The 17,461-nt window shown below is 42.1% G+C and overlaps 3 protein-coding genes and 5 long non-coding RNA genes across 13 annotated transcripts in view; 6 read left to right on the forward strand and 2 right to left on the reverse strand.

The window, feature by feature from the left end:
- Positions 1-2,121, forward strand: LOC135352176 (uncharacterized). Of its 4 annotated transcripts, XR_010399645.1 has the most exons (6): positions 74-230; positions 521-600; positions 700-827; positions 1,075-1,134; positions 1,592-1,661; positions 1,808-2,121. It is a non-coding gene; the product is annotated as an uncharacterized LOC135352176 (long non-coding RNA). The 4 variants fall into 4 exon arrangements; XR_010399644.1 differs by having other exon boundaries at positions 521-827; XR_010399647.1 differs by having other exon boundaries at positions 521-827; positions 1,592-1,655.
- LOC135352192 (uncharacterized) overlaps positions 1-11,344 on the forward strand; it is a 40,941-nt gene extending 29,597 nt beyond the window's left edge. The window contains exons 1-4 of one of the 2 annotated variants that reach the window (XR_010399672.1): positions 7,943-8,109; positions 9,593-9,748; positions 9,985-10,189; positions 10,950-11,344. This is a non-coding gene — a long non-coding RNA (uncharacterized LOC135352192). Of the gene's footprint in view, positions 1-7,942; positions 8,110-9,592; positions 9,749-9,984; positions 10,190-10,949 lie in introns of those variants that run through there. The other variant, XR_010399671.1, reaches the window with a different exon arrangement.
- Positions 1-17,461, forward strand: part of LOC135352059 (uncharacterized) — a gene marked incomplete in the record, with an annotated part of 851,949 nt that overhangs the window by 709,652 nt on the left and 124,836 nt on the right.
- The window catches only part of LOC135352080 (uncharacterized), a 29,380-nt gene continuing 14,046 nt past the window's right edge, over positions 2,128-17,461 (reverse strand). The window contains exons 1-6 of one of the 2 annotated variants that reach the window (XM_064551227.1): positions 5,107-5,229; positions 4,663-4,992; positions 3,805-4,611; positions 3,621-3,697; positions 3,328-3,402; positions 2,128-3,122 (exon numbers count right to left, since the gene is read on the reverse strand). In XM_064551227.1, coding sequence (XP_064407297.1) covers positions 2,328-3,122; positions 3,328-3,402; positions 3,621-3,697; positions 3,805-4,611; positions 4,663-4,987 — 2,079 coding nt within the window. In that variant the 5' untranslated portion in view covers positions 4,988-4,992; positions 5,107-5,229 and the 3' untranslated portion in view covers positions 2,128-2,327. Of the gene's footprint in view, positions 3,123-3,327; positions 3,403-3,620; positions 3,698-3,804; positions 4,612-4,662; positions 4,993-5,106; positions 5,230-17,461 lie in introns of those variants that run through there. The other variant, XM_064551226.1, reaches the window with a different exon arrangement.
- Positions 5,258-7,943, forward strand: LOC135352198 (uncharacterized). Its single transcript, XR_010399677.1, has 4 exons — positions 5,258-5,428; positions 6,511-7,052; positions 7,452-7,666; positions 7,901-7,943. It is a non-coding gene; the product is annotated as an uncharacterized LOC135352198 (long non-coding RNA).
- On the forward strand, positions 8,491-9,210 carry LOC135352158 (uncharacterized). Its single transcript, XR_010399615.1, has 2 exons — positions 8,491-8,895; positions 9,032-9,210. It is a non-coding gene; the product is annotated as an uncharacterized LOC135352158 (long non-coding RNA).
- LOC135352090 (uncharacterized) lies at positions 12,371-15,546 on the reverse strand. Its single transcript, XM_064551255.1, has 6 exons — positions 15,397-15,546; positions 14,964-15,293; positions 14,040-14,846; positions 13,861-13,937; positions 13,564-13,638; positions 12,371-13,359 (listed from the first exon to the last, which is right to left on the reverse strand). The coding sequence occupies exons 2-6, from the start codon at positions 15,286-15,288 to the stop codon at positions 12,436-12,438; spliced, it is 2,208 nt and encodes a 735-aa protein (XP_064407325.1). The 5' UTR covers positions 15,289-15,293; positions 15,397-15,546; the 3' UTR covers positions 12,371-12,435.
- On the forward strand, positions 15,551-16,951 carry LOC135352166 (uncharacterized). The gene is made up of 2 exons (XR_010399628.1): positions 15,551-15,675; positions 16,688-16,951. It is a non-coding gene; the product is annotated as an uncharacterized LOC135352166 (long non-coding RNA).

Here is a 17,461-nt window from a genome sequence, read left to right on the forward strand (position 1 = left end):
TTTTTATACATGATATTTGTGTGGATCTCTTTGAGAAAAATATTGTAGCAAAGCCCATTTATATGTAACCACGCCCATTATAATTATGTGCAGCCTAGCCTGCATCTCAAGCGGAGACTTTCCTGGAAAGTTGGCTGGGTATAAATTAAATCGACTGCTTTCGCATAATTATAACCATTATAATTTTATAGCCACTGAAAACTTGATGAAGAACCTTCATCAAGAACAAGGTACGTGTGTATAATGTGTAGTTATGCAGTGCAATGAGTTGACTGTGTACTATTGAATGTACAGTACACAGAATGGGAACCTAGCATGCTTACTCAGTAGTCTGTATGTACATGCACTTGTATACAAGGTATGCTTCAATGTATGCAGTTTAGGTGTGTACAGGGAAACGTGTGTCAATTGAGAACACTAGCTCACAATATTTGTACATGTCATTGTACGGTACGTGTACCAGGCCCTTCATCACACTACCAGTTTGAATGTGTCCATGTGTTGTTTATCCTGGCTACAGAACACTGACTCAGGACGAGGAGGACTTTAACAAGTTCCTGGAGAGTGTCAAAGCTCAGCAGCTCTCACTCTCCACAAAAGGTATCACATTAACTGACTCTTACGATTATTCTAGTATTCATAATGTAAGTACGTACATATTGTATACCAGTACATGTGTTGTGTGTGGTGTCCCTATAGTTGAGTGTGAGTGTGAGAGGCCATATATATAAGGAGGACATACGTGTGTCGAGGCTGGAGGTGGCTCGTGTGCTGAGGGAGAGAAATGAGTACAAAGAGAAGTACCTCTCACTATTGGAGCAGATTAGGTAAAGGGTCATCGTGTAGTGTTTGTAAAGCGGTCATCATAACTTTAATAACTGCTAATACATACTAACACTGTGTATCCAGAGGAGGTTCGACAGGTGCAGTGCAGCTCAAGCAATTAGTCTCTGATTACACGCTTGCATGAGCGGATAATTAGTGTTCATGCAATCAAAGGCTAGTACATACTAACACTGTGTATTTGTACTAACAATGTTAGTTGATTAATAATAATGTTTCTCTGTTGCACAGGATGAGTGCTGACTCTGCTCTGTTTAAGTCCAAGAGCAAGAAATCAAAGTGGCTCGACTAGTGAGTTGTGTCACGTCAGTTAGTGTGTAGAGTTGTAGTGAAGCTTTTCTTATTCTAGTCACTCTATAGAGATTATTATAGAATACAGTCAGGTTAATTAATGGACTCCATAGCGGACCTATGCCACCTCTAGAGTACAGCTATACTGTTTCACTGTATATCTTGAAGTAAGATTATAATCTAGTGCAATAAGATACTATTAGTGTTATGATTCTACTAAAACTCGTTCTCAAAAGTTTCAGCCTATTGTAGACTAGTTTTATTTTATTGCTCCCGTTACTTGCTACTTAGCCAGATCATATATACTATTGTATAACACTCCTCTGGTTTCTATAGATCTTTATTATTTATGTCAACAGCCGAGGGTAGCACTTCAGTGCTCTAGTTCTAATTCTGATCGATTTGTCTTCTGTACTATTGTTTGATTTTTCCACCCCTCATCTTTTCCGGCCCCCAGTTATGCGGCCATTTTTCAGCCCGGCCAAGTGTTGAAGAGACAAGAAGAGGCACTGAGAATGGAGGTAGAGGTACAGAGTACATTAGCTGGAAAATGCATTTGTGTCATACTTTGTAGAGTCCCTTAAAGTCATTCAAGGTCAGCTATAGTGTGTCCTATTTGAAGGTGTGCAATGTACAATCATGTACGACCCCCCCCCCCCACACACACCTTTAGGCCTACTATGCTGTTAAGAAAGAGAAGGGCCTCACGTAAACTGGTCCCTCAGTGTGACTGTGTCCATGTGACTCTTTAACCCCTCAGTTCCCGAGCCCCACCCCTCACTGTTTGACTCGGAAGAGGAGAGATTTTGATTCTGGGAGAAGGCGTCCACCCTACCCTCGGACAAGACCCCAACCAAGGACCTAAACTTGTTATGAGACTGTTAAATATTATTTTGTCTGTTTTTGTACTATTTTCTGGCAATGTAATTATGTATGTACCACTTCATGTCATCATAATAACTATAATTATATGCGATAAAATTCTGTTGCAACTCAACATAATAAAAATAATATCGTTATAAACTCATCGCACAATTAAAGAGAAACAATTAACAAAATAACTAATTAGCACTTAAAGAGAAGAAATCAACAGTTTGAATAAAAGTTAACAGTTGTGTCTGTCCTCCGGCTACAATGACCTCTCCACTAGGAAGTACTGAGTATGTGGAGCAGTATCGTGCAGTAGACAGGTCTCACACTTTCACCCACCTCCTGGTGTCAGGCTGGTAGAGGTGGATCACTGAACTTGGGTTGACTCTGTCGTCCAGTCCACCAACGGCTAATAGTGACCTCCCAATACTGAGAGGAGCTGACCAGAAGAGTGGTGCTTCCTGTAAGGTCTGCCAGAGAGTGGGTGTGTCCAGGTTCGAATGGGCCTTTGCAACGAGTTCAGTGAGGTCGACGTGGTACACTGTCTTGGTTGCACTCAGAGTGTGATCGTATCCTCCCATTAGGTAGAGGGTGTTTCCTATGAGAGTCGATTTCAGTGATGATCGTGGGTTAGGTAGTGACTGAGCAATGTACCATCTTCTTGATGCCACGTCCAACACCTCCACAGAGGAGGTACGTTCTTTATCATCATCCCCACCAGCTACAATGATGCGGTTGTTAAAGGAGACAGCTGTTGAGGAAGAACGAGCAATGTTCATTGGTGGGTACGGGTGAGTCCATTCCCCTGATTCAAACACTGCAAGCTGATTGGTGCGTTTTTTGTTTCTTGGATTATTTCCTCCCACCAACACTAGTCGATTAGCGAGTGATGTCATAGCGAAGTACTTGGCAGTGTACTCTGGTAGTTTGGTCCATTGATCTTGCTCGAGCTTCATCACTGTACACCTGTCACGATCATTGACTGCAAACCCTCCACCAACATACACCGTGTCACCGATAACAACACTCTGTACCGAGTCACCCATCTTGATTGGCATGTCTTTTCCTCTTCTCCATTTCAGAGTGAGTGGAGGTCTCAACTCTCTGGGAGGGGGACCCTGAATAATGAATGAGTGTAATTAGGATAGTGTCTACTAACAAGCGAGTGTTACTTGTAGCAATAATTGCATGCACACTAAATCACTTTCTCTAATTAGCTTAAGAGGCCACGCCCACCAGTCTAATAGAATGTACAGTACGATTATAAGAGATCAAAGCTTCTACTATAGCTCTGCAATAATATAATGGTGCATTTTGTCTCACCTGTCTCTGCTGTTGAATGATGGCGTCTCTCCTGACCAGCTCAGCATCCTTGTGCCCAATCTGTTTCCTGTGTGGCTGTACAAGGGAACGTTTCACACACGTGAATATCATTAATGAAAATTCTACAATAGAACAAGAACAAACAACAATTTCCGCTAAAGGAAGTACATAATTATAGGCACACTCAAATGGATGTGTAGTTACGGCTTAACACATGAGACAGCATCCATGCATGTTAAGGTACAATACTATTGTTGCTGTGGGAATCTCATTCACACACTACATGTATGCACCTTCTTGACTGGTTGAGTGTCCTTTGACTCCCTCTTTGTTGCCTCCACTGAACCAGAACCTCTCGTCAAGTAAGCATCTAGAAAATCGATACCAACATTAATAAAGACGAATATGATTTTTTTCGTTAGGGTTATAGTTATAGGGTTAGCGGAATTGTAAAACACATACTTATCATTGACTCACAGATATCCCTGGCAGATGGTCTCCTCCTCATGTCTTCTTGCAAACAACTGTCGATAAGCTTCCTCAACCTGTGTGTGTGAGGGATCTGGGCAACATGGAATGATCGATCCTTGGCTGATTTAATGGTCTCTAGCTTGCAAACAATCTGTGTCACAATCACCCCATAGGAAAACACATCCAGGCTACTATCGTATTTCTCTTCTTCCAATCGAATAGCCTCGAGAGGTAGATACCCCATACAGTGACCAATGGCTGTGAGGGTGTGGCTAAGCTTGGAGGGATCGTATAGCCGTGACATGCCAAAGTCGGAAATCTTTGCGACAGGTACTGGTCGTGCAAGCTTCAGCAAGACGTTATCGCCACAGAGGTCACGATGGATAATCTGCTTGCTATGAATGTAGGCCAGACCACAAGCCATGTCTTTGGAGAGGCTAATTTCACATTCGCTAGTGAGGGACTCTTCATCAAGGCCAGAGAAATAGGATCTCAGATTGCAATCCATCAGCTCAACAACGAGGATTGTACTCCCTGATTTCGGGTGCTTGGCAGTCGACAAAAACTGAACAACATTTGGGTGCTGGAACGACTTGAGAAAATCTCTCTCACGATCAATTGCATCGCTAGCTTCTTCGTTTTTGCCAACTGAAATACTTGCCTGCATCTCCATAGCATCGTGAAGCAGCACTTTGACTGCACATATCTCGCCCTTGTAGCTGCCTTTGAAGACTGCTCCAAATGCACCTTTACCGAGACGCTCGTCTAGGAAAACAGTTAAATCCTCGTTAATCTTCTGGCGATCTTGGTCAACTGTAGAATGTTGTGTGGGGTAAAATAATATTATGCCGAATTGGTACTTACCTTGTAATTTTACTTTTTTAGGGTTGTTTGGACCAGTAGACTGTAGATGATCTCTTTCGATGGTCTGGGCTATGTGAACTTCACTCACGATGGGACTTGACAAAGCCTCCACCATCTCCTTCCAGCTCTTCCCTCCTTCATTAAGCCATTTAATCAAACCCTCACGATAGCAGTCATCAGGATTGTTGCTCCATTCTTTCCCGATGCTGTGGATTGTAGCCTGGGGTATGTCAAGAATAAGCAAGATGTTTCGCCACTTAATTCGAGCATCAAACGTGACGAGATACAATCTCTTTAGATCTGCTATTGTGAGATAGTCGGACATCTTCTCTGTAGAATAATTATGGTTATAATTTGTCAGAATTTAATATGTGATAAAATAATATTTGGTGTGTGCAAACTAAATCATGTACATACAGTAAAAACAGTACTGTCTGCACTTACTGATAATAATCCAGAGGCTACAGTATCTTCACAGCTTGATACCAGGCACAATACAGAAATACAGGACAACAGCTAGCTCAGCTACAACGAGACCCGTCCTCTTTCTCTGCAGAATAAACAAATAGCTGTCACGTGCGATAATAACATTGCTAAACCACGTGGCTGGTCTTTCACTTCCATAGCTAGAGAAAAGTAGAAATTGTACAGTCAGTTTTGAAGCTCTGAGCAAGTGGTCAAACTATTTGTCTGTATTGGTGGAGGCTGAAGACATGAGTCCATGGACAGGGGCTACTGAGGAACCTTCATCAAGAACATTAACAAGGTACAGTTATTCATAAATATTAAATTACAAAGTGAGAGGTCATTTCTTTTGGAGGTTGAGAAAAATTCCTGGTGTCGCATATTTAGAGGGTCGTATCTAATTGGAGGTTACTCTACTATCCTCGATTATAGGATGCTTAAAATTATATTGTTTCTAGCGGCCTGGAATCGAGGCTGTGGTTTGACCTCTATTTAGGACGCGACATAAAAATATAATTGTCACATGCATCAGTCGCTACTTTTAGAGATCAGAATATTACCTAAGATCGGAGGGTGTCGCATATTTGGAGGGTCACCTTAAATTGAATAAGTACGGTACTTGTGTATACTGTGTAGTTAGTTATAATGTGGGCCCTAACTTTGGACCTTTCGTTTTCGTATCATTTTCGCTTTCGAATTACATGGTTAGAATTTGCATGATGGTAACTACCTCCCAAATAACGAACACACACACACTTGTTGTTCCCGCCCATACTTGTACTCAGATGTGCTCACAGAATAAGGCCTATAGTTTACTAGGATCATTTATGAGATGGAGGATTGCGATATTCCGGGCACACCACTGTCAGTGTGTACTGTATACCGTATAGCGGGTAGGGTATAAACTTTCGTAGAATGACCGTTGAAAGGTTTTCGCGGATTTAATTTTCACGGAATAGCAGCCTTTCTGCAGCATGCATGCATGCGATATTAAATTCTAAACCTGTGTAGGGTACCAGCTACATAGTCTTGTACATGGCTTGTAATAATAATTATTATACGTGTATAATTATGATGATATCCCATTTTGTACTACATCAGGAGTGCATGAACTCCTGGTACTATAATAATTATTATCGGGTTTAAAATACAGCGACTTTTCAATTACGAATTACGAAATTCGCTCAATAGATTGGTCATGCAATTTCCCATTTATAGTTGCAACACAATCAAGCTTGTACAGTGTCATTCACAATCCATTAACCTCTCATTGGATAGTACTGTCCCTATTCCTGTGTTGTACACTACTGTCTATTTAATTGTAGATTGTGTTATTTATGTTTATGTGATCAATTTCCTGAACCAATTTCCCTCCCCCCACAGTCTCGTGCATGGACAAAGATGATGTGTACAGTTTTGGAGTGCTTGCTTGTGAAGTGGTGAATGCCAGATTTCCTGAAGCTGCTGTATTTCTTGGTCTGCTATCGAGTATGGAAGGTGTATGGCGGGAGCTCCACCCACTCATCACCTCAGGACAGACCCTCCATGGACACTGTGTTACACCACATCAAACAATTGGACTCTGAGTCTTAGTATTGGTGCATGAGTGTGTTATTATTAATTTGTGTAAAGAATATAATTATTATGAAGATTTTCTTGCAAACAAAGTGGGGGAGGGGCTGCTCAAGATGAGGGGGTGTTGCATATGGGGCCAGAGATCAGAAAGCCATGTGGACTCACTGAAAACTGTACTAGATATCATGCAAGATGATAGCAGCCACGGTCCTCACACTTGTCTGCTCCCTTCATAAAGCTAGCTCTCTGGGGAAGGTGAACGTACAGGTGGTTTTACTTCCCTATGTCCCCTCCAGCACTGGAGTCAAGGTCAACTTCACTCTGAGCTCCCCTCAAGGTTGCTTCTTTTGGTCAGTGTACCTACTGTGTGTGTGTAGGGGAGGGGGGATACTGGTGTAAGCTGTGACCCTGAGTTACAGTCAATAGTTAATTAAGCTTGGTGCAAAGATTTAGGCCTAAAAACAATTTTAACGTGGCTTAATATTGCTCGGTGAATTCCAGCGTCCAATAATTATTATATAATTATAGTGCAATAAAAATAATTAATGATCACGTATAATTATTATGCCACACACACACACTCCCACCCACACACACACACACACACACACTCCCACCCACACACGCCCACACAGGTTGAGCATTAAACCGGACATAGTGTCAGATATCTAACCATGCAGCTAGCATACTTGTAGTGATACATGTGTGTCTCTCCCCTGCCCTAACCACACCCCCTCACACACGTGCAGGTGTTGGCAAGTCCACCCTCCTCCGCTCTATGGCGTGTCATGAGCTGCGTCTACCAGCTGGTGTGAGTGTACTACACGTGGAGCAAGAGGTCACCGGGGACAACACACTAGCACTGGATAGTGTACTCAAGTGTGACACTGAGAGAGTGCAGCTGCTCGCTAGAGAGGGGGAGCTACTGCATGGCCTCAGGGGACAAGAACACAGCAGCAGGCAGGTCTGTATACTAGGGGTGGGGGGAGGTGTTTTAAGTACAGTAAAATTACAATAATGAATTTTATTGTGTCCAGCTATGATTAGGGTTACCAGTGTGTAGGTGTCCTAGTGTGTAGTATACTGTGTGTTTGACTGCTAGTCAGCATTCGTATGATTATGGTTTGTGTGTATATTTTCAGTAGTTATTTTCAGTACTTTATTTACCTTTCATCTTCCCCTCTCTCTGTATGTGTAGTGCTTCTGATGAGCTGGCTGAGGTATACCTTCCACTACAGGAGATAGACGCTGATGAAGCACCAGCAAGGTAACTGTACCCAGTAGATCAAGTACCATCTTACACACTGTGCTCACTCACTCACAGAGCTGGCTGTATTCTGGCTGGTCTGGGGTTCACTCCACATGCAGAAGAATGAGATTTTATCTAGCTAAGACACTATTTGCAAGGTAAGCGGTTTTTGTGAGACGGAAGTGCTGACATTAATTTTTTCTTGGGGAAGGCGTGGGTGTTTTTTCAGAATCAGGCTTGTTTTCAGAGCTATCTTTTAGCTGCCATAAGTTGAATTCCGTGGATATAATTTCAATGATTTTCTGATTTTCTGAAAGCTTAGAAAGAGACCTTTCAAATGGTGTCATCAAAGTTTATATTTGAGAGATAAAAGTATTTGCCAATTTGGCCATAACATGAATAAAATAGCCCATGGTCCAAGGCGGAAAATTACAAATTAGGGCCCCAACAAAATTTTGGATCGAAACACATCATTTGAAAGGTCTCTTTAATTCTAAGCTTTCAAAAAATCATAACATTTTTGACATTGGATCAACGGTATTAAAGTTAACCCTTTCCCGGCTTTGGACGACATATGTCGTCCAGCTGACCGAGATTTTTCAAAAATTTGCTGTGCTGGCTGTGTTGGAGCTATGCACACACTGTAGGTACCAGCACATGCGCATTGAGCTGCTCTTTCACATGGTATTTTCAACATCTTGCTTTGAGGTACACTTTGTGCAGTACGGTCGAAAGAAAAGTGACCGTTTGATGATGACTTCAAGATCTTTGTAGTACAACCTCAATGGGGTTCTAGAGCTGCTAGACAGTGAGAATATCAATCCTCATGGCCTTGTAGAGTGAGAGGACAGTGACTGGGATCATAGCTAGGTAGGAAGCTACCTCAAGCTAAAAAATAAAGAGCCTGAGGAGCCTGAAGGAGCTGGACCAAGTTTCTGGATCTGGTAAGTCTAGAGTAGCATTTGTAAAACATACTGTATACTGATAGCTTCAGGATAGCTTCAGTATATGTTTGCTTAGGCTAGTTAGTACAGCAGTGGATATCATGAGCCACCATTGAACTTGTAAACGTGTGTGTAGGTGAAGAACGTTTCCCGGGAAAAGGGCGTCTGCTGATACGACCTCGCAGAGAAGTTTCGGCAGATCCTGATCGAACTATGTCACCGTGAGAACATTGAGAACACTTACTTAGTGTCTATAGCACTTTGTGCCTTCGTATAATATTGTTTGTGTACATAATTGTGAATGTTTGTAAACAATCGCTAATTAGTTGGGGGTGGTCAGTTGCTAGGTAACGATGATGATGTCATGGTACCCCTGGGGTCTGGGCTACCTGTAGGAAATAGTTACGAGTGATTTCAATGTATGGTTCATAAGATATGGATTTTTAAAGAAAAACATGTATTAATTCTGTATTATTTTGTTTTAATTAAAGCCGGGAAAGGGTTAATGGCTGTTGAAAAATCAGGTTTGTTTTTAGAGCTATCTTTTAGAGGCCATAACTTGTGTTAGGAACGTCCTATTTAAAAAACTGAAAGACGCATTCTGTAGCTTTGAGAAAGCACTATTGTATAAAGTGTCTTAAAACCGCTAATTGCTCGCAGTGCCAAAGCTCACTAATTTGTGTGTCCTATGCTGTAGATGTAGGAACACGGAACCATCGTCGGTTGTGTGCAGTGTATTATAGTCGTACCCCCGGGTTTGAAGTGATCCATGGACTACTGGACCGTGTCATGCAGCTGCTGGAGGTGTCCTTCACCAAAGATGGCAGTGGATACTTCCTCAAGGCAGCTGAAGGTGAGGGTTGCATAAGCACAGCTGTGTATGTGTGTTAGGGACTTGTGAAGGAACTACATATGCATTCAGTCCAGTTTGTTGGGAATTAGTGGCCGTGAGGTTTTTGAAGTGTATGTGTTGAATCCACTGGAAGATTATTTTGTCATAAAATTTATTCCTACAACTCACTTGCTCACTGCCCACACTTCTGCCCTGCTTGTATTTACCGCCCCCTCCCCTGCACACACACTCCACAGACTCTACCTAGTTCCCGGGCCGTTGTGCGGAGGTGTGTGTACGTGGGAAGGTGATTGGGAAACTGGGCATGCTCCATCCTGGTGTGTCTGTTGTGCAGCTCTAGTGTGTGTGAGACTGGGAGGTGTGTTTGGTGCAGCTGTTCTCACGGCCTCCTCCAACCAGTACCTGCCCTCCGTACTCTCCAGGGAGAACCTATCTCCTCAGGTTAGTGTGTGTTCATCATGACCTCCTTGACAGTATGTACCCAGGTGTGTGTTTAGGGTCAATACTGCAAGGTCATGTACTGTACATAATTATGTCATGTACATATAATTATAGCCTGGATCCCAGGGTAGGCCGGTGAACGAGGCTAGTACATATAATCCTTTTGTTTGTAGTTAGTGTGCTTTAGTAACCATTAAAGATCTAACATACTCTTCTTGAGGGGAGGGGTAGTTAAACACATTATTTTAAACAGCCATAACTTTAATACCGTTGATCCAATGTCAAAATTTATATTATTTGCTTAAAGCTTAGAAACAGACTTTCAAATAATGTGCTTCAATCTAAAATTTCTTTTGTGTAATTTTTCGGCCTTGGACCATCAGCTATTATCCTTGGTTGTGTCCAAATTAGTTTTGTAGCTCAAAATGACGTTTGAAAGGTATATCTTATATACCCTTTGATTCCTTGTTAAAAACCGCTTCTATCTATATATGTTGTAGAGCTGGTAAGCTCCACATTTTGTGATCTTGTGTGTGGGCATTGGGTGCATGATGTGAGATCAATTTCAACATGGTATGGAGTGTTGTTAACATGGAGGGTGACATTGTATGAGTGTAATAACGTGCGACCCCCCCCACACACACCTTTAGGCCTACTATGCTGCTCACTTCAACTGACTCTTACGATTATTCTAGTATTCATAATGTAAGTACGTACATATTGTATACCAGTACATGTGTTGTGTGTGGTGTCCCTATAGTTGAGTGTGAGTGTGAGAGGCCATATATATAAGGAGGACATACGTGTGTCGAGGCTGGAGGTGGCCCGTGTGCTGAGGGAGAGAAATGAGTACAAAGAGAAGTACCTCTCACTATTGGAGCAGATTAGGTAAAGGGTCATCGTGTAGTGTTTGTAAAGCGGTCATCATAACTTTAATAATTGCTAATACATACTAACACTGTGTATCCAGAGGAGGTTCGACAGGTGCAGTGCAGCTCAAGCAATTAGTCTCTGATTACACGCTTGCATGAGCGGATAATTAGTGTTCATGCAATCAAAGGCTAATACATACTAACACTGTGTATTTGTACTAACAATGTTAGTTGATTAATAATAATGTTTCTCTGTTGCACAGGATGAGTGCTGACTCGGCTCTGTTTAAGTCCAAGAGCACGAAATCAAAATGGCTCGACTAGTGAGTTGTGTCACGTCAGTTAGTGTGTAGAGTTGTAGTGAAGCTTTTCTTATTCTAGTCACTCTATAGAGATTATCATAGAATACAGTCAGGTTAATTAATGGACTCCATAGCGGACCTATGCCACCTCTAGAGTACAGCTATACTGTTTCACTGTATATCTTGAAGTAAGATTATAATCTAGTGCAATAAGATACTATTAGTGTTATGATTCTACTAAAACTCGTTCTCAAAAGTTTCAGCCTATAGTCTAGTTTTATTTTATTGCTCCCGTTACTTGCTGCTTAGCCAGATCATATAGTATAACACTCCTCTGGTTTCTATAGATCTTTATTATTTATGTCAACAGCCGAGGGTAGCACTTCAGTGCTCTAGTTCTAATTGTAGATTGACTGATCGATTTGTCTTCTGTACTATTGTTAGATTTTTGCACCCCTCATCTTTTCCTGGCCCCCAGTTATGCGGCCATTTTTCAGCCCGGCCAAGTGTTGAGGAGACAAGAAGAGGCACTGAGAATGGAGGTAGAGGTACAGAGTACATTAGCTGGAAATGCATTTGTATCATACTTTGTAGAGTCCCTTAAAGCCATTCAAGGTCAGCTATAGTGTGTCCTATTTGAAGGTGTGCAATGTACAATCATGTACGACCCCCCCCCCCCCCCCCACACACACACACCTTTAGGCCTACTATGCTGCTAAGAAAGAGAGGGGCCTCACGTAAACTGGCCACTCAGTGTGACTATGACCATGTGATTCTTTAACCCCTCACTGTCTGACTCGGAAGAGGAGATAGACTTTGTATTCTGGGAGAAGGCGTCCACCCTACCCTCGGACAAGACCCCAACCAAGGACCTGAACTTGTTATGAGACTGTTAAATATTATTTTGTCTGTTTTTGTACTATTTTCTGGCAATGTAATTATGTACTTCATGTCATCATAATAACTATAATTATAAAATTCTGTTGCAACTTAATTTCTCAACATGATAAAAAGAATATCAATATCGTTATAAACTCATCGCACAATTAAAGAGAAACAATTAACAAAATAACTAATTAGCACTTATAGAGAAGAAATCAACAGTTTGAATATAAGTAAACCATTTTGCCTGTCCTCCGGCTACAATGACCTCTCTAGGAAGTACTGAGCATGTGCAGCAGTCTCGCGCAGTAGGCAGGTCTCCCACTTTCACCCACCTCCTGGTGTCAGGCTGGTAGAGGTGGATCGATGAACTTGTGTTGACTCTGTCGTCTTGTCCACCAACGGCTAATAGTGACCTCCCAATACTGAGAGGAGCTGACCACACTAGTGGTACTTCCTGTAAGGTCTGCCAGAGAGTGGGTGTGTCCAGGTTGGAAAGGGCTTTTGCAATGAGTTCATTGAGGTCGACGTGGTACACTGTCTTGGTTGCACACCCAGTGTGATCGAACCCTCCCATTAGGTAGAGGATGTTTCCCATGAGAGTCGATTTCAGTATTGATCGTGGGTTAGGTAGTGACTGAGCAATGTACCATCTTCTTGATGCCACGTCCAACACCTCCACAGAGGAGATACGTTCTTTATCATTATACCCACCAGCTACAATGATGTGGTTGTTGAAGGAGACAGCTGTTGAGAAATCACGAGCAATGTTCATTGGTGGGTACGGGTGAGTCCATTCCCCTGACTCAAACACTGCAAGCTGATTGGTGCGTTTGTTATTTCTTGGATAATGTCCTCCAGCCAGCACTAGTCGATTAGCGAGTGATGTCATAGCGAAGTACCTGGCAGTGTACTCTGGTAATTTGGTCCATTGATCTTGCTCGAGCTTCATCACTGTACACCTGTCACAAGGATTGTGTGCATCACCTCCACCAACATACACCGTGTCACCGATAACAACACTCTGAACCGAGGTGCCCATCTTGATTGGCATGTCTTTTCCTCCTCTCCATTTCAGAGTGAGTGGAGGTCTCAACTCTCTGGGAGGGGGACCCTGAATAATGAATGAGTGTAATTAGGATAGTGTCTACTAACAAGCGAGTGTTACTTGTAGCAATAATTGCATGCACACTAAATCACTTTCTCTAATTAGCTTAAGAGGCCACGCCCACTAGTCTAATAGAATGTACAGTACGATTATAAAAGATCAAAGCTTTTACTATAGCTCTGCAATAATATAATGGTGCATTTGTCTCACCTGTCTCTGCTGTTGAATGATGGCGTCTCTCCTGACCAGCTCAGCATCTTTGTGCTTAATCTGTTCCCTGTGAGCCTGTACAGGGGAACATTGGTGGAAATCAAACACAGACGTGAATAACATTAGAGAAAATTCTACAACAGAACAAGACAATCTTCACTAAAAGAAGTACATAATTATAGGCACACTCAAACAGATGTGTAGTTACGGCTTAACACATGAGACAGCATCCATGCATGTTAAGGTACAATACTATTGTTGCTGTGGGAATCTCATTATCACACTACATGTACGCACCTTCTTGACTGATTCAGTGTCCTTTGACTCGTTCTTTGTTGCCTCCACTGGGTCCGAGCTTGTTGTCAGGTAAGTATCTAAAATCGATACCAACATTAAATAGACGGATATGATTTTTTCGTTAGGGTTACAGTTACTGAAACGTAAAACACATAATAATATACTTATCATTGACTCACAGATGTCCCTGGCAGATGGTCTCCTCCTCATGTCTTCTTGCAAACAACTGTCGATAAGCTTCCTCAACCTGTGTGTGTGAGGGATCTGAGCAACATGGAATGATCGATCTTCCACAGATTTGATCGTCTTCAGCTTGCAAACAATCTGCATCATAATCGCCCCAAGAGAGAACACATCCAGGCTATTATCGTAATTATCCTTGTCCAATCGAATAGCCTCGAGAGGTAGATACCCCATACGGTGACCAATGGCTGTGAGGGTGTGGCTAAGCTTGGAGGGATCGTATAGCCGTGACATGCCAAAGTCGGATATCTTTGCGACAGGCACTGGTCGTGTAAGCTTCAGCAAGATGTTATCGCCACAGAGGTCACGATGGATAATCTGCTTGCTGTGAATGTAGGCCAGACCACAAGCCATGTCTTTGGAGAGGCTAATTTCACATTCGCTAGTGAGGGACTCTTCATTAAGGCCGGAGAAATAGGATCTCAGATTGCAATCCATCAGCTCAACAACGAGGATTGTACTCCCTGATTTGGGGTGCTTGGCAGTCGACAAAAACTGAACAACGTTTGGGTGCTGGAACGACTTGAGAAAATCACTCTCACGATCAATTGCATTGCTAGCTTCTTCGTTTTTGCCGATTGGAATACTTGCCTGCATCTCCATAGCGTCGTGAAGCAGCACTTTGACTGCACATATCTCGTCCCTGTAGCTGCCTTTGAAGACTGCTCCAAATGCACCTTTACCTAGAGGTTCGTCTAAGAAAACAGTCAAATTATCGTTGATCTTCTGGCGGTTTTGGTCAACTGCAGAACATTGTGTGTGTGTATGTGTGTGTGTGTGTGTGGGGGGGGGTGAATATTATAGCAGCTAACGAACTAAGCATTATGACTGTATGATTCCTGTGCTGAACTAGTGCTTACCCTCTGACTTCACATCAGTAGGATTGTTTGGACCAGTAGACTGTAGATGATCTTTCTCAATGGTCTGGGCTATGTGAACTTCACTCACGATGGGACTTGACAAAGCCTCCACCATCTCTTTCCAGCTCTTCCCTCCTTCATTAAGCCATTTAATCAAACCCTCACGATAGCAGTCATCAGGATTGTTGCTCCATTCTATCCCGATGCTGTGGATTGTATCCGAGGGTACGTCAAGAATAAGCAAGATGTTTCGCCACTTGATTCGAGCATCAAACGTGACGAGATACAATCTCTTTAGATCTGCTATTGTGAGATAGTCAGACATCTTCTCTGTAGAATAATTATGGTTATTAGAATTATGTGATAAAATAATATTTGGTGTGTGCAAACTAAATCATGTACATACAGTAAAAACAGTACTGTCTGCACTTACTGATAATAATCCAGAGGCTACAGTGCTAGTAGTGCAGTCAGTGCAGTATCTTCCACTCACAGTGCAGTGTAACAGTTTAGTTTGACAGTTGTACAATTACAAGACACGCCATTTTTCCTCCTCTGCAGAATAAACAATATCTTGTCACGTGATACACCACATGGATTCAGTCAGTTTTGAAGCTCTGAGCAAGTGGTCAAACTATTTGTCTGTATTGGTTGAGGCTGAAGACAGGAGTCCATGGACAGGGACTACTGAGGAACCTTCATCAAGAACAAGGTAATGTACTTATTCGTAAATAATTACAAAACGAGAGGTCATTTCTTTTGGAGGTTGAGAAAAATTCCTGGTGTTGCATATTTATAGGGTCGCATCTAATTGGAGGTTACTCTACTATCCTCGATTACAGGCTGCTTAAAATTACTTCTAGCGGCCTGGAATCGAGGTCAGAAAATTGCCTAAGATCGGAGGGTGTCGCATATTTGGAGGGTCACCTTAAATTGAACAAGTACGGTACTTGTGTATACTGTGTAGTTAGTTATAATGTGGGCCCTAACTTTGGACGTTTCGTTTTCGTATTATTTTCGCTTTCGTATTACATGGTTAGAATTTGCATGATGGTAACTACCTCCCAAATAACGAACACACACACACTTGTTGTTCCCGCCCATACTTGTACTCAGAGATGTGCTCACAGAATAAGGCCTATAGTTTACTAGGATCATTTATGAGATGGAGGATTGAAAAATTAAGATATTCCGGGCACACCACTGTCAGTGTGTACTGTGTACCGTATAGCGGGTAGGGTATAAACTTTCGTAGAATGACCGTTGAAAGGTTTTCGCGGATTTAATTTTCACGGAATAGCAGCCTTTCTGCAGCATGCATGCATGCGATATTAAATTCTAAACCTGTGTAGGGTACCAGCTACATAGTCTTGTACATGGCTTGTAATAATAATTATTATACGTGTATAATTATGATGATATCCCATTTTGTGCTACATCAGGAGTGCATGAACTCCTGGTACTATAATAATTATTATCGGGTTTAAAATACAGCGATTTTTCAATTACGAATTACGAAATTCGCTCAATAGATTGGTCATGCAATTTCCATTTATAGTTACAACACAATCAAGCTTGTACAGTGTCATTCACAATCCATTAACCTCTCATTGGATAGTACTGTCCCTATTCCTGTGTTGTACACTACTGTCTATTTAATTGTAGATTGTGTTATTTATGTTTATGTGATCAATTTCCTGAACCAATTTTCCCTCCCCCCACAGTCTCGTGCATGGACAAAGATAATGTGTACAGTTTTGGAGTGCTTGCTTGTAAAGTGGTGAATGCCAGATTTCCTGAAGCTGCTGTATTTCTTGGTCTGCTATCGAGTATGGAAGGTGTATGGCGGGAGCTCCACCCACTCATCACCTCAGGACAGACCCTCCATGGACACTGTGTTACACCACATCAAACAATTGGACTCTGAGTCTTAGTATTGGTGCATGAGTGTGTTATTATTAATTTGTGTAAAGAATATATAATAATTATTCTTGCAAACAAAGTGGGGGAGGGGCTGCTCAAGATGAGGGGGTGTTGCATATGGGGTCAGAGATCAGAAAGCCATGTGGACTAACTGAAAACTGTACTAGATATCATGCAAGATGAAGGCAGCCTTGATAGCAGCCACGGTCCTCACACTCTTTTGCTCCCTTCATAAAGCCAGCTCTTTGGGGAAGCTGAAGGTACCGGTGGTTTTACTTCCCTATGTCCCCTCCAGCACTGGAGTCAAGGTCAACTTCACTCTGAGCTCCCCTCAAGGTTGCTTCTCTTGGTCAGTGTACCTACTGTGTGTGTGTAGGGGAGGGGGGATACTGGTGTAAGCTGTGACCCTGAGTTACAGTCAATAGTTAATTAAGCTTGGTGCAAAGATTTAGGCCTAAAAATAATTTTAACGTGGCTTAATATTGCTCGGTGAATTCCAGCGTCCAATAATTATTATATAATTATAGTGCAATAAAAATAATTAATGATCACGTATAATTATTATGCCACGCCCA

This window comes from Halichondria panicea, chromosome 1 (assembly GCF_963675165.1).
Source record: "Halichondria panicea chromosome 1, odHalPani1.1, whole genome shotgun sequence".
Lineage (NCBI taxonomy): Eukaryota > Metazoa > Porifera > Demospongiae > Suberitida > Halichondriidae > Halichondria > Halichondria panicea.

What these genes read in the sequence shown, in the direction of transcription:
- LOC135352090 (XM_064551255.1), bottom strand. Translation starts at nt 15,288, where the DNA reads ATGTCTGACTATCTCACAATAGCAGATCTAAAGAGATTGTATCTCGTC. An exon ending in ACCATCTGCCAGGGACATCT is followed by an intron (nt 13,938 to 14,039) that starts GTGAGTCAATGA and finishes TATCGATTTTAG; the next exon opens with ATACTTACCTGACAACAAGC. An exon ending in ACACTGAATCAGTCAAGAAG is followed by an intron (nt 13,639 to 13,860) that starts GTGCGTACATGT and finishes TCCCCTGTACAG; the next exon opens with GCTCACAGGGAACAGATTAA.